At 42.0% G+C, this 13660-nt stretch overlaps 1 protein-coding gene across 3 annotated transcripts in view; it reads right to left on the bottom strand.

Annotated features, from left to right (window-relative positions):
• The window catches only part of HTR7 (5-hydroxytryptamine receptor 7), an 80011-nt gene that overhangs the window by 50583 nt on the left and 15768 nt on the right, over positions 1-13660 (bottom strand). Inside the window, exons 1-2 of one of the 3 annotated variants that reach the window (XM_080640061.1) lie at positions 11667-11692; positions 11221-11298 (exon numbers count right to left, since the gene is read on the bottom strand). The exons of the other annotated variants lie outside the window; for them this stretch is intronic. Coding sequence (XP_080496187.1) covers positions 11221-11222 — 2 coding nt within the window. The 5' untranslated portion in view covers positions 11223-11298; positions 11667-11692. Of the gene's footprint in view, positions 1-11220; positions 11299-11666; positions 11693-13660 lie in introns of those variants that run through there. 3 annotated transcript variants of the gene reach the window in all.

Below are 13660 nucleotides of genomic sequence, written 5' to 3'. Positions count from 1 at the left end.
TTATTCTGTCAAGGAACAAAAAACCCATAAAACAATGAATATATCAGGGAAGATGTCCCGCTAACCAAATTTTCAAAACAGTGCATGTTTAAGCAGCAAGCATTTTGATAAGCATTTTTTAATGAAATCTTTCAAAAGTAATTTGTGCTTTTTGCATTCTGCAACAAAATTTAATGTTTTCTTGATGACTCAATGTCATTATCAAAAGCTTCAAGTATTGCACTATGAGCTACAAATTCTCTAGGATTACTTCCCTAACCCGGGGTCCAGATTTCTAGGGTTTTCATTCTCATGTTTTTTCTAGAGCTTTTTCTAGCTTTTATCTTAAACACATCACATTTTAGAGCTGGCAGGGCCTTCAGAGATTAACCAGTTCAACCCGCTCATCTCACAGAGAAGGAAACTATTTTCCTCTACTGTGAGGCTCTGTCTCCAACATTTTGCCGTGTTAATGCCCCTACCCTGAGCAACTCTTCTCCCGGTGCTAATTTTCTGCTTCTAATCTGACAACTGGGAAACCAGATAAGCAACCTCATTAGAATTATACCCAAAATAACCATAATCTAAATGAAAAACTATTCTGAGAACACAAAGTACGAATTTTAATGTGGTTCCCTTGGGCCATAGATTGTGGGAACTTGGAGGTCTCTTTTCCATTCTTCAGGTTTGTGGAATGTGTTTACTAGTACAATATAATCCTAAAGGTTCCCAGGACTGTCAATATAAAGAGCACTAATCCTCTCAGAAAGAGGAACTCTTCCCCTATGAACTGTGTGATCCTGTGTAAACTGTGAAGAGGTTCAGAACAAGCTACCCAAGATGTGCACCTTTGGCTCGTAAATTATTTTGAGCAGAAGGCAATGGAGACCCTGCAGGCTCATGGGAAACCTTTACCTCTCCCTTAAAGAATTTACATTAGGGGCCTTGCCCATAATAAGTGTTATCACCAGAAATAACTTTCCATGACCCATCTATAGGGCAGAGCAAATTTCTGAATACTGAACATCTACTCTGATCATCCTGCAAATGACCTTCCTGCTCTTTGAAGCCCCAAGGTGTCTTCATCTTTAGCTCTGAAGCCTCATCCTTAGCTCAGAATGTCACATATGCCTCATTTTAACTTTCTGTCTCTGAAACTCTCATGTACGTGAATTCTCTGACTCATGTTATGTGGGGTTCCCATATGTATGTATGCAATCAAATTTGGTTGTTTTCTCTTATTAATCTGTTGAATGTTGATTTGACTATTAGGCCAACAGAAAGAACCGAGAAGGGTAGAGGAAATTTGCTCCACCACACAGTTGGTGCTGTGAGCAACACACCTCACCATTTGGTCACTGCTCACCCTTAAGCTGCTGCAGTAGAAAGATCTGGGACCGCTAACATGAGTCAGCAAAGGTAAAAATTCTTGCCAAGTCAGATTCCTGCAAAGGTCAGTGGAAGCAGAGTGGTAAAAATCCCCCTCTCCCCGCCCCCCCCCCCTCCCACTTTCTAAATTTAGATTAGCAGGAGAAAATATCTGTGGAAGGACCTTCTTGGGTTTAGTGACTCTTGGTGATTTGGTATGAGTACTCAAGGGTTTTGACAATTCTGCTTTTCTCTACCTCCTTTCACTTGTTATATGTCCTGAGAGCTTGGCTTTGTGACCATGAGACTATTTTCTCTCAGGCTTCCACCATCCATCCCAGAAGGTGCACTTACCAGATGCACCTTGGTAGCCAATAAAATAGACTAGGAATTCTGGGCCACTGTATCCAGTAGGACAGAAACATGGAAATTCACTTGGGGCTTGAAACTGGGGCAGCTTCAGCTGTTGCCAGGAGGTTTGAACTACAGGATTTTACCTGGACCTTGCGACAGGCATCTCTGTCTTTTTGTCTGACTGTGCCCACCTGTCAAGGGAGCTTTTAACTTTATCTTGCGAGGGTTGCATCTTTTTGCCCTCTCCTTTAGGGATGCCTCTTGAATCCATAGTTAAGCCATAAGAAGCCTTATTGGTTTGAGTTGCTATTAAGACCCTACTCATCAAGGCCAGATGATGGATCCTTTGAATTGGAAAAACTTCTAAATTGAAAGGAAAGAAAAAATACTTTCAGAGAGAGAGCTCACATTGCTTTGATGGCTAGCCATTAAGAGTTCCTTAATAAAATGGGAGGACAGAAATTATAATAAAAATTAAAGTCCTATTAGACTCCTTCCGATTTGTCTTCAGTTGCAGAAAATGTAAAAAAAAAAAAAAAAAAAAAAAATCAGGACATTGGAAGTAGAACTGCCCTTCACTTAAGAAGAAAAACAAAAGGGGGCGGAAGGTGTGGAGAGAATGGCAACAACTTACTAAAAGGCAACCTAAAAATTTAAGTCCTAGACCTGGGCTTGGTGACTGTCAGGTTGGAAGCTCCAACTTATGCACAGACAGAAATGGGGGCTAAGCTCCATCCATGCCTAGGGCCCTACCAAACTGCTGCCAGCCCTTAATGAAATTATAACCTGGAACTACAATGTCTATTATGAGGAACATTTCATTAATCAGGTCATTTAAAAATGTACTTAAAAGCAATGGCTTCTGAATCAAATTAACAGAATGAGATACCTACTTTTAATTAGTATGCAAGAGCCTCCATTAGGTTTCAAAAACTCTAAAATTGCGTCATTGAAAAGATTTGTTGCAAAAAAACTAATGAAAGATTAAAGAGATAAAAAAAAGGTACCTAAAATAAGAGACATTAAGACTGGCATTACCCCTTACAGGCAATCCTCTTCAGATATCTTTCCACTGCTTGGTCTACAGCCAATCTAAGAGCCATAGGAAGTTAAGTCCACACAGGATCTAAGTGTTTCTAAATGGATCACCTCCTGAGCCCAGTGAGAGAGGGAATCCCTTCCTTCCCAAATCCAGACCAATTGGTTACTGATCCTTTTTCTCCCAAGGATAGCTATTGCCTATCTTAAGGGCGTGGCCTGGCTTTCTCTTGGTGATGAGAGGCAATGACTTGGAAGTTAACTTTTGCACCCTCTTGAATCCATGGACTTCTTTAACACTGCCAGAAATATTCACTATTCGTCCTGGCTAAAACTTGAAAAGACATTAGAAAGGATTTAATAACTATGATCAGAAATGTGGATAACTTGGAACCTGATATTCAAAGCCAGGTATATATTTTATTGATTTGAGAAAGAGGAAAAGAGAGGGATAGAGAGATAGAAACATCCATGGGAGAGAAACATAGATCAGCTGCCTCCTCCACGCCCCCTACTGGGGATCGAGCCCACATCCCAGGCATGGGCCCTGACTGGGAATCAAACTGTGACCTCCTGGTTATGGGCTGACGCTCAGCTACTGAGCCACACCAATCGAGCCTGATAGGAATTTTTTAAAGCCTCCTCCCCTAAACTAAAATAAAATTAGGTGTCCAGAGGGAAAGAAACAAATTATAGATAATGTAGTTGGATGGGTAAATCAACCTATGATGTCACTTAAATTATAATGCAATTCTTTAGTAATTAAGGATAATTGTCCTTATCTTACCAATCTTTGTGAATGAAACCAGAGCTGCACCTCTGGAAGCAGTTTAAAGCCCACCTACCTTTACCATCTCCAATTCCTAAGACCAAAAACAAGAGAAGATTTTTACAAAATAAAAATGGTAATAAAAACACCCTTGCTTCCTTAAGATTAAGTGATTTCTCCACAAATATTGATAAGGAAAAGCCTTAAGCATCTGAATGTATAAACTTAACTTATAATCCATCTCATAGCAGTAATTTTAAAACCTCAAAGGGAAGGCAGGGGAGGGTAGGTGGAAAGAGATCAACCAATGAACTTGTATGCATATATGCATAACCTGTGGACACAGACAATGGGGTGGTAAGGGCCTGAGGGGAGGGGTTTTAAAAAAAGATTTTTTAAAAAAGGAAGAAGACTACTTAGAAAGTTGAAACTGAAAAAAATATATAATAATAATATTAAAATAAAACAAAGGCTAGGAGTTCTCTGTGCGTTCATGTGTGTTGTGTGGTATTTTCTACCTCTGCACAGTACTTCTAATTTGTAAGAGCTCTACTTAATTGGCTTAAACAAGCATGTGCTTATATGAAAATTCTCAAAAATATAACAGAAACTAACCCCAATGTTTTTCAGGATCATGTGATCTGGGAAATAGTATACATTAAAGCCGGTTTGAGATAGATTTGGTTAAATAAACATGTCTTCAGTTATCAGAAATTCTGCCTGGCTTTACTGGTTCATGTTATCAAGAGAAAATAATGTAAGGTGATGGCTAACTGCTTTAATGTCTAAGAAATTTTTCAAGAGTGGTCTAAGTATGATTTTTCTACAGAGAAGCCTCTTCTTAAAATGCCTGACTGCTTGCATCATAGGACTAACTTTAGAAGCCCATTCATGTCACCACCTCCTGAAATGGGACACAATTGTTCAGTTGAACTGATCCATGCTCAAGACTGAAATTGGCCTTGCCGGTGTTGCTCAATGGTTGAACATCGACCCGTGAACCAAGAGGTCACTGGTTCCATTCCCGGTTAGGGCACATGCCGGGGTTGTGGGTTCAATCCCCAGTGGGGAGCGTGCAGGAGACAGCCTATTGTTGATGTTTCTCTCTCACCGATGTTTCTATCTCACTATCCCTCTCACTTCCTCTCTCTCTAAAGAGCAATAAAAATGTGTGTGTTTTTTTTAAAAAAGAGTGAAAATGGTTTAGTCTATCAATCCAACTTCTGGAATGTGAAACTTCCCGAGAAGATAGGAAGGAATGAAAGGGTTCTCAACATGTCTCCCCAAGACATGCCACTTAGGCATGAGAATGATTTTGAACTGAAGGCAATCGAGACCCTGTGGGATCATGAGAAACTTTTACCTCTCCCTTAAAGAATTTAAATCTGGGGTCTTGCCCATAATAAAAGTTACTACCAGAAATAACTTTTTATGACCTATCTATAGGGCAGGGCAATCTTCTAATTGCTACACATCTGCTTTTATCATCCTGCAAATAACCTTCTTGCCCTCTGAAGCCCCAAAGTCTTCTTACCTCATCTTTAGCTCATAACACCACATAGACTTCATTTTTAACTTCCTGTCTGAATAGCTCATGTATGTGGGGTCTCTGACCTGCTCATGTCTGTGGGTTTCCCATACATACATGTCATTAAATTTTGTTATCTCCTTGTTACTCAGTCTCATGTAGACTTAATTATTTGGACCACTCTGAAGAACACAGAAGGGTTGAGGAAAACTTTCTTTCTCCCCCACAACTGTAATCATTCTGAACCTCAGTTTTCTCAGGTGTAAAAAGGCAATGAAGTCTACCTGGGACAACAAATGAGAGATTGAATAAGGTCACAAGCTTTAAAGAGTGCTCAAAAATGGGAGCTGACATTGCTGTTTCTCACCACTTTTCCTCAAGCAGCACCAGAGGCATGTTTGCAAAATCTAACACAGTATCTTCATTTTATGTAGCTCCTTCAGGACTGGGTACAATCCTGCCCAAAGCAATATTGGGTTCTCAAATGTAGATGTCATTAGAATCACCTGGAGGCTTTTAAAACTCTAGCTGCAGATATTCCAACTTAATTGACCTGGACTGCAGCCAAATAAACAGTAGGTACTTTTTAAGAGATCCTCAGGTTATTCTCATAGGAGCCCAGGTTGCGAGCTAATGCTGAAATACCTTCAGCCTTGCTGAGCCTCCGCACCCCTCTGCATCAGATCAGGATCCCTAACAGCCCCACTAATCACTGGTGAGACACTAGCTTGGTTTCTTCCTGGCGCGGACACCTCTGGAATTCGTCCTTGACTCCACTCCTATTTCCCTCAAATTTCTTGACAGTATCTGGTGTAAGTCTAATCTCACACCAGGTATACTAGTATGTATACTAACTAGTGTGGTTTTACCAGTTGCTAAAATAGTATAATACTTCCATACTAGCTGGCAAACAGCTGCTTCCCCAAGCTCCCTGAGAAGCCCCCACCTTTCTATCATCCAGTACTATGACATCCACATCCACTATGGTCAGTGGTAGTTGTTAACTATTTTTAATGTCATCCCTGCTGTTCATGATCTAAGGCCGTGGTCTGCAAACTGCGGCTCGCGAGCCACATGCGGCTCTTTGGCCCCTTGAGTGTGGCTCTTCCACAAAATACCATGGCCTGGGCGAGTCTATTTTGAAGAAGTGGCATTAGAAGAAGTTTAAGCTTAAAAAATTTGGCTCTCAAAAGAAATTTCAATTGTTGTACTGTTGATATTTGGCTCTGTTGACTAATGAGTTTGCCGACCACTGACCTAAGGCTTTGCCCCAGAGCACTGAAATTTAGAAGGTGGAAACATTTCAAGTAAAGATTTGTAAAGAGTATGGATGAGACCTTTTTCATAAGTCACACATCCTAACTTCATTTAGGTCTTTGTTAAAATGTCTTCACACCAGGGAGAATGCCCCAGACCACGCTATCTAAAATAGCACTTTTCTGCCTCACCTTCCCATGCTTTATTTTATTGCATAGCACGAATCACTTCCTTTTACTCTTTTTTTTAACGTACGTGTTGATTCCCTCCACTAGATTCATGGTTCAATGAGAGTGAGGATTTGGTTGCTTTGTTAGCTCTGTTGAACAGTATCCACTCCATAGTAAGTGCTAATAAATATTTGCCAACAATAAATGAATAAAATAATTCACACACTACTCAAGGAAAAGATTATGGGTGAAGGAAAATATCTGCAAATAACATATCTGATAAAGGACTTGTATCTAGAATACACTGAATGGCCAGATTATTATGATCTCTGAACACATAATAATCTGGCCACTCTGTGTGTGAGTGTGTGTGTGTGTGTGTGTGTGTGTGTGTGTGTGTGTATAAATTCGTGCATGGGTGGGGTTCTGCCAGCCTGGCCAGGGGGAGGGAACATGGGCGGTTGGCCAGCCTGCCTGCTGGTCGAACTCCTGGTCGAGGGGACAATTTGCATATTAGCCTTTTATTATATAGGACATACACTGAACGGCCAGATTATTATGCGTTCAGAGATCATAATAATCTGGCCACTCAATGTATATACAGAACTACAATTCAATAATAAAAAAAATAATCATGAAGTAGGGGGAAATTTTAAATAAACATCTGACCAAAGAAGATACATGATTAGCTAATAAGATGCTCAACATCATTGGTCAGCAGGAAACACAAATTTAAATGACAAAAAAATTGCACTGCACTAGAGTGACTACAATCAGAAAGGCTTGGCAAGACCAAGAGCTGGTGTGAATGTGGAGAGACTGCAACTCCCAATGTACCGCTTTTGAGACGGTACAACCACTCTTGAAAACAGGCAGTACCGTGGAAAATTAAACATGTACTTACAGTTATCTACCCAAGAGAAATAAAAACAATGTCCGCACAAAGACTTGTATACAAATGTTTACAGCAGAACTGTTTTAACAGCCAAACAAGTGGAAACAGTCCAAATGTCCTTTAATTAATTTTTAAAAAGTGGTATATTCATACAATAGAATACTATTCAATAAAAAAAAAAATTTAAAAAAGCAGCCCTGGCTGATGTGGCTCAGTTGCTTGAGCATCATCCCATGCATTGAAAGGTCATCAGTTTGATCCCCAGTCAGGGCACATGCCCAGAAAAATCTCCCCTATTCCCTTATCACTAATATTGTCTCTTTATCCACTGTGGCGAGCAAAGAAGCCTAGGGCTGGGGACCCAAAATCAATAGGAATGTTCTAGGTTTGGGACCGTGTGCTTGAACAGCATACCCCTTATCCTCTCCCACAAAGCCACTGATTTGTGGATAATTTATAATTACAATCCCAAATTACCCCATGAAGGTTTAAGCTGATATCAAGTTTCTTCGGGTCTACCCACACCCATCTATCCTCCTGAGTGAGTTCCCACGCTCACTTTTGCCCTAGACAATAGCTTTCCTTCAGCCTTATTCCTCAATGCATAAACCTGAAACAAAAACCCTAAACACCATCCCAGACCCTAGGCCAAGAACCACATTCAGACTGGCACCTGCTAGCTTCCCACTAGTTCTGGGAGGGGTTGAGTTCAGGTAGCATCTCCTAAACTAAAAGGTATACCCCAGGGATTCTCATCCTTCTTTAAAAATGAGGACCCCTTTTAAATGTCAAAACATTTTTCAAATCCACACCTAGTAGTAATTGTACTTTTAGTATCAGTTGATTGAAAAAATACAGAATGACAAAAAGCTACTATGATGGCTTAAATAGTTCTTTTGCATTTTATTAATCATAACCGCATCTATATTTATCAGGAAGGAAAATCTGCTATTTTAGAAAAGGGGAGAAATATTCCAGCTGCTTCTACATTCTGGGAAAGTGCAGAATTCACTTCATGGGGAAGAAGTCATCCTTTTGCTCAGGATGACACTGGTCTGAAAGGAAAGGCTCTAGGCCAATCTGATAAGAGAAATAGAAGGCTGAAGGGAAATAAATTGTTCTGCATAATCAGATTATAAAGATCTTTTTAAATTGCTCCAGGGCATCTTAAAAGAGTAACAGCTTTTAGATTTTGTTTACCTGGTGTGGGGGAGTGGGGGAGGCAAAGTCGGGGAGGAAGGAAGGACCCTACTACATTGCAAGAGTTCATGGGGTGGGGGGGAGTTTTGATGGGAAGAGGAGCTGAATGTAAATTCAGAACACCATTACTGCTTGGAGCAAGGCCGAAGAGCAAGCATGTCAAACTCAAAGGCTAACACAGGCCAAATAAATGGGATATGCAGCCCACAGGTTGCGAGGTTGGCCATGAGTTTGACATGCTTGCCGTAGAGGCTGCCAAAACCCCTAGCCCACAAGATGAGAATATCCCCTATGAGAAATGGGGCTCCTGAGAATTTTCTTGAGCTATATCCTTAGAATCATAAGAAATACAAGTGAGTTTTATAGATAGTGGGAGAAGAGCCCACACATTTGAACTAATATAGACCCCACAGGACAAGTCTGTTGATTCAAAGGACAGCTGTAACATCCTAACACAACAGTAAAGAAAATAATCTCTACAATTTACAGAAAAAGCACTTTTTCATATACTTTTTTATTTTTTATTTAACCACTGAAATGGCCTATGAGAAAGGTATTATCAACCCAACCTGACAATGTGGACACTGAGGCCCCAAGAGAGTGAAATGATGTCTCATAGGTGTTAACCTAAAAATAGAAGCCAAAGTGAGAGGCAACAAGCAATTCAGGAGGCACTGATTCAAGCAGAAACTCTAACAGTGTTCCCATTAGGAGGTGAAGGCAAGGATATTATGAGAATGGGAGTAGGATAATTACATGAACAGAGGAAGGGAGGGGGAAGGAGGGAGCTACAGGACCCAAAAGGAAGGAGTCATGTACGTAGCAAGGGCCACTTTGGGAGGAGCAGTGACAAGGGGCAAGATGACCCTACAGGAAATGTATCCGATCTAATAAAGAGGGAATATGCTAATTAACCATCACTCCGTCACAAAGACGGCTGCACCCACAGCTGAGGCCAAGTTCCCATAAGGAGCCTTAACAAGCAATCAGCAGGGACCTGAGGCTACGCCCTCCTCGGCCCCCGTGGGGCTTGACAGGGGATCTCAGGCTGCCTTCCACACCCGGCAGGGCTTGACAGGGGACCTCAAGGTGTGCTTCCTGTCCTGGTGCTGGGCTAGAGGACCTCAGGCTGCTCCCCCCACCCCAGCGCCAGGCCGGGGGACCACAGGCCATGCCCCACACCAGGTGGGGCTTGACGGGACTTCAGGTCGAACCCCCCACCCCGGCACCAGGCCAGGGGACCTCGGGCCACGCCCCCCACCCCAGCACCGAGCCAGGGGACCTGAGGCTGCGCCCCCCCCGCCAATGGGGCTTGACAGGGGACCTGAGGCTGTTCCCCCCCTCCCGGTGCCGGGCCGGGGGCCTGAGGCTGCACCCCCCCACCCCCCGCCTGCGGGGCTTGACAGGGGACCTCAGGCCATGTCCCACACCTGGCGGGGCTTGACGGGGACCTCAATGCACACCCCCCACCCCGGTCTGGGCTAGGGGACCTCAGGCCACACACCCCCATCTTGGCGCCGGGCCAGGGAACCTGAGGCTACGTTCCCTGCCCTGTGGGGCTTGACAAGGGTGGGACTAGCCAGGTCTGGATCTATCCCAATGGCTCGGGGGGGGGGGGGGGGGGGGGGGGACAGGGCCGGGTCTGGGTCTCACGCGATTTTGAGGCACATGTGGGTGGGTGGGGACTTGACTCTGGGTCCCGTGGTGTGCCCCAGACTCTGACAGGAGGAACGTTTTCATATTCATTTTACTAAAGGGAAAATAGCAATATTAAATTATTTCCTCTAATTAATCCCCTTTTAATGTGCACGAATTAATCCCCTTTTCGTGCACCGGGCCACTAATCTATAGATAACAGCAAATCCCCCAAGTTTTTTAAAAATAGGATTATATAGTCATAAAAAGATGCAAGCCAAAATAAAGCTTTTTGAGAAGAATCCAAGTTTCCTTTTTCCAAATTATATTTTTCAAATGACATTATGTGATGATTGATTTTTATTTTATTTAGATTTGATTTTGTTTTCAACGTGTAAGAGCCCTGTTTTCAAAAATAACAATGCTTCCACTGAAAGCTATTAATTTCCTCTTGTCTAAGGTGATAATTCTTCAAATTCATTTAATGTGTAACCTCAGTAAAAACCCCTGATTAATGGTTGGCATTTTGGGAACCCAAGAAAGTCGTGCGAAGGAGACCTTCAGAGTCAGACAAGAAAGGTAATTCAGGTGAAAGTTATTAACAACTCCCCAAGAAATTTTTGATAAATAAATGCCCAGCAAAGGATTAAATGTTACCTTGTATCAGTTAGACCCTGGGCTACAGGCTGGCCATCTCATGAATCGTCCTAACAGCCCCATGCAATACGTTCTATTATCCCCATATTACAGATGAGGAAAGGCTTAGAGTCTCGTCAGGTTTCCCACGGTCAGAAGCTGCAATCAAACTTGGATGTGTCCGATTTCAGAGCTGGCATCTTAACTCTTATGCTTCACAGAGAAGGGAATGGAAAATATGGTCAATTCCTGGTAGATCGTGTATCTTTTTGTAAAGATGAAAATCAAATAACATAGCTAGACCTTAGAGGTCCACCTAGGGGCATGATATCAGCACCTTGAAATATTCTGTACTGTAATAGGGTAGGGGCTGGCCTTGGTATGCACGCACATTGGTCTGCATCCATTCCTAGTTGTAGACGTTCCAGGTGAGGCATGCCAGATGTCAAGTGAGGTCAAGTTGTCCCCTCTACAAATTACCAAACAGAATCAGACAATGTTAAAACTAGAAGGAACCTGAACTTGTTCACATCCCCAGGTCTATTCTCAACCCTTCTCCACTCTGTTCTCTTTCCTGGGAAACTGACACTCTCTCTGGCTTCTGATACTTCCCTGGCCAACTGCCAGTCCAGGGAAGAATATCAAAGGGAGATCCTACCCTTCCCAAGTTGACCAGACTCATTTATTCATTCGGGAATGTTTTTGCATCCCTGCTAGTGAACATGATCCTGTAGAAGGTTAATCAGATATGGTCTCAAGCCTAAAGTGCTTCCTACACTAGTAAAATATCCATTAATTCATCCATCCATTCATTCCATTAATATGGTTAGTACTTACCTACAAAGTGTGCCAGGAACTTTGTAAGTGCTAGGAAGTAGAAGTGAAAAATGAAGTCAAAGTTCTTGTCCATTCTAATGGAATTTAAGACATGTACATAAATAATTATCATTAGGGTCCAATGCAGCAGATATAGGGCTGGAATCTAGGTTTCCTGACTTTCAGGAGAGTAGTCATCAGCAAAACTTGAAAGAGCCATTTCTACTCACTGTCTCTACTTCTTTCCTCTCTTTCTCTCTTTACTTCACTCCACCTGGGCTTCCATTCCATTGCTTCTTCTCAAGAACACCAGCGACTTCAAGGTCACCAAATTGATTGGTCATTTTAATAGCCCTTTCTTATAACAGCATTTGACACAGTTGATTTTATCTTTGTCAAAACACATTTCCCTTTATTTCCATGACAGCACACTCTCCAGTTCTCCTCATTATTTCATTGATCATCCCTTTTTAAACTTGATTATCTCCTCCTCTTTTCCTGACCCCTAAATATTTTATCTCCAACCAGCCGGTGTGGCTCAGCAGTTGAATATCGACCCAGGAACCAAGAGGTTGCTGGTTCGATTCCTAGTCAGGGCACATGCCCAGGTTGCAGGCTCTATCCCCGGTGTGAGGCATGCAGGAGGCAGTCAACCAATGATGTTCCTCTCTCATCAATGTTTCTATCGCTCTATCCCTCTCCCTTCCTCTCTCTAAATATCAATAAAACATATTTAAAATAATAAATAAATATTTTATCTCCATAAGACTTGGTATCCAGACCCCTTTTCCTATCTCTTATCTTCCATGCTATGGCTTTAAATATCATATACAGTGACACCCATATTTGTACCTCTAATCTTTTTTTTTAATCCTCACCCAAGGATATTTTTCCATTGATTTTTAGAGTGGAAGAGAGGGGGAAAGACAGAGAGAAATATCAATGTGAGAGAAACACATCCATTGGTTGCCTCCTGCACTCAGCCGACCAGGGCCTGGGCCAGGAAGGAGCCTGCAACTGAGGTACAGGGACGTGCCCTAAACCAGAATCGAATCCTTTGGTCCCTGTCCGAAGGCCAATGTGCTATCCACTGAGCCAAACCGGCGAGGGCTGTATCTTCAATTTTGACTTCTTCCTGGAACTCTAGACTCCTATCAAACTTACCGGTATCAAACTTACCATTCAAAATAGAACTCTTGATTTTACCACTAATTCTACTGTTCCCCCATTCAGTAAACAGCATCACCATCTACTAAGTTGCTTAAACCATAAGCACAAAAGTCATTCTTCTCTGTCCCTTACTTCACACATCCAACCCATAAGTTAGTCCTGCCAATGTACCTCCAAGACCTAACTTAAATCCTTCTACTTTTTTCCATCTTCCCTACTCCCAAATACCTCTTACCTTGACTATTTCAGAAGCCTTCCAATTGGTCTCCCAGCTTTCACTCTCATCCCTCTCCATTTCATTTCACTAAGTAACCACAATGAACTATTAAAACCATAAATCAGATCACGTCACCCTAAACTTCAAACTCTCCAATGGTTCCACTGCACTTAGAATAAAACCCAAACTCTTTACCTGGCCCGAAGCCCAATATGATTTGTGATCAATGCTCTACTCCCATCTCCTTTGAAGCTTTCTTTTGATACTTCCACTCCAATCATATTGGCCCAAGGCCTTTACATCAGCTGCTGACTTTTTCCTAGAATGTTCTTCCTCCTAATCTTCATATAGCCAGCTCCATCATTTCATTTGAATCTTGATGTATATGTCACCTCCTCAGAAAGGCCTTCCATGATCTCCCACTCTAACACATTGCTCCATTTTAATTCTCCTTGTGGCATTTATTACTAATGAATTTGTGTGTGTGTTTGTGTCTGCATGTGTGTGTGTGTGTGTGTGTGTTTTAATTTCTCTGTTTCTTGCTTGTTTCTTAATAGAATGTAAGATTCAAGAGAAAAAAGACCTCATTTATCTTGTTTAGGATATGAAGAATAACTAACGAAGTTTA

Source organism: Plecotus auritus (assembly GCF_963455305.1).
Source record: "Plecotus auritus genome assembly, chromosome: 9".
NCBI classification, from domain to species: domain Eukaryota; kingdom Metazoa; phylum Chordata; class Mammalia; order Chiroptera; family Vespertilionidae; genus Plecotus; species Plecotus auritus.
The sequence above is the reverse complement of the archived record's forward strand: the minus strand, read 5'-3'. Positions and strand labels throughout refer to the sequence as shown.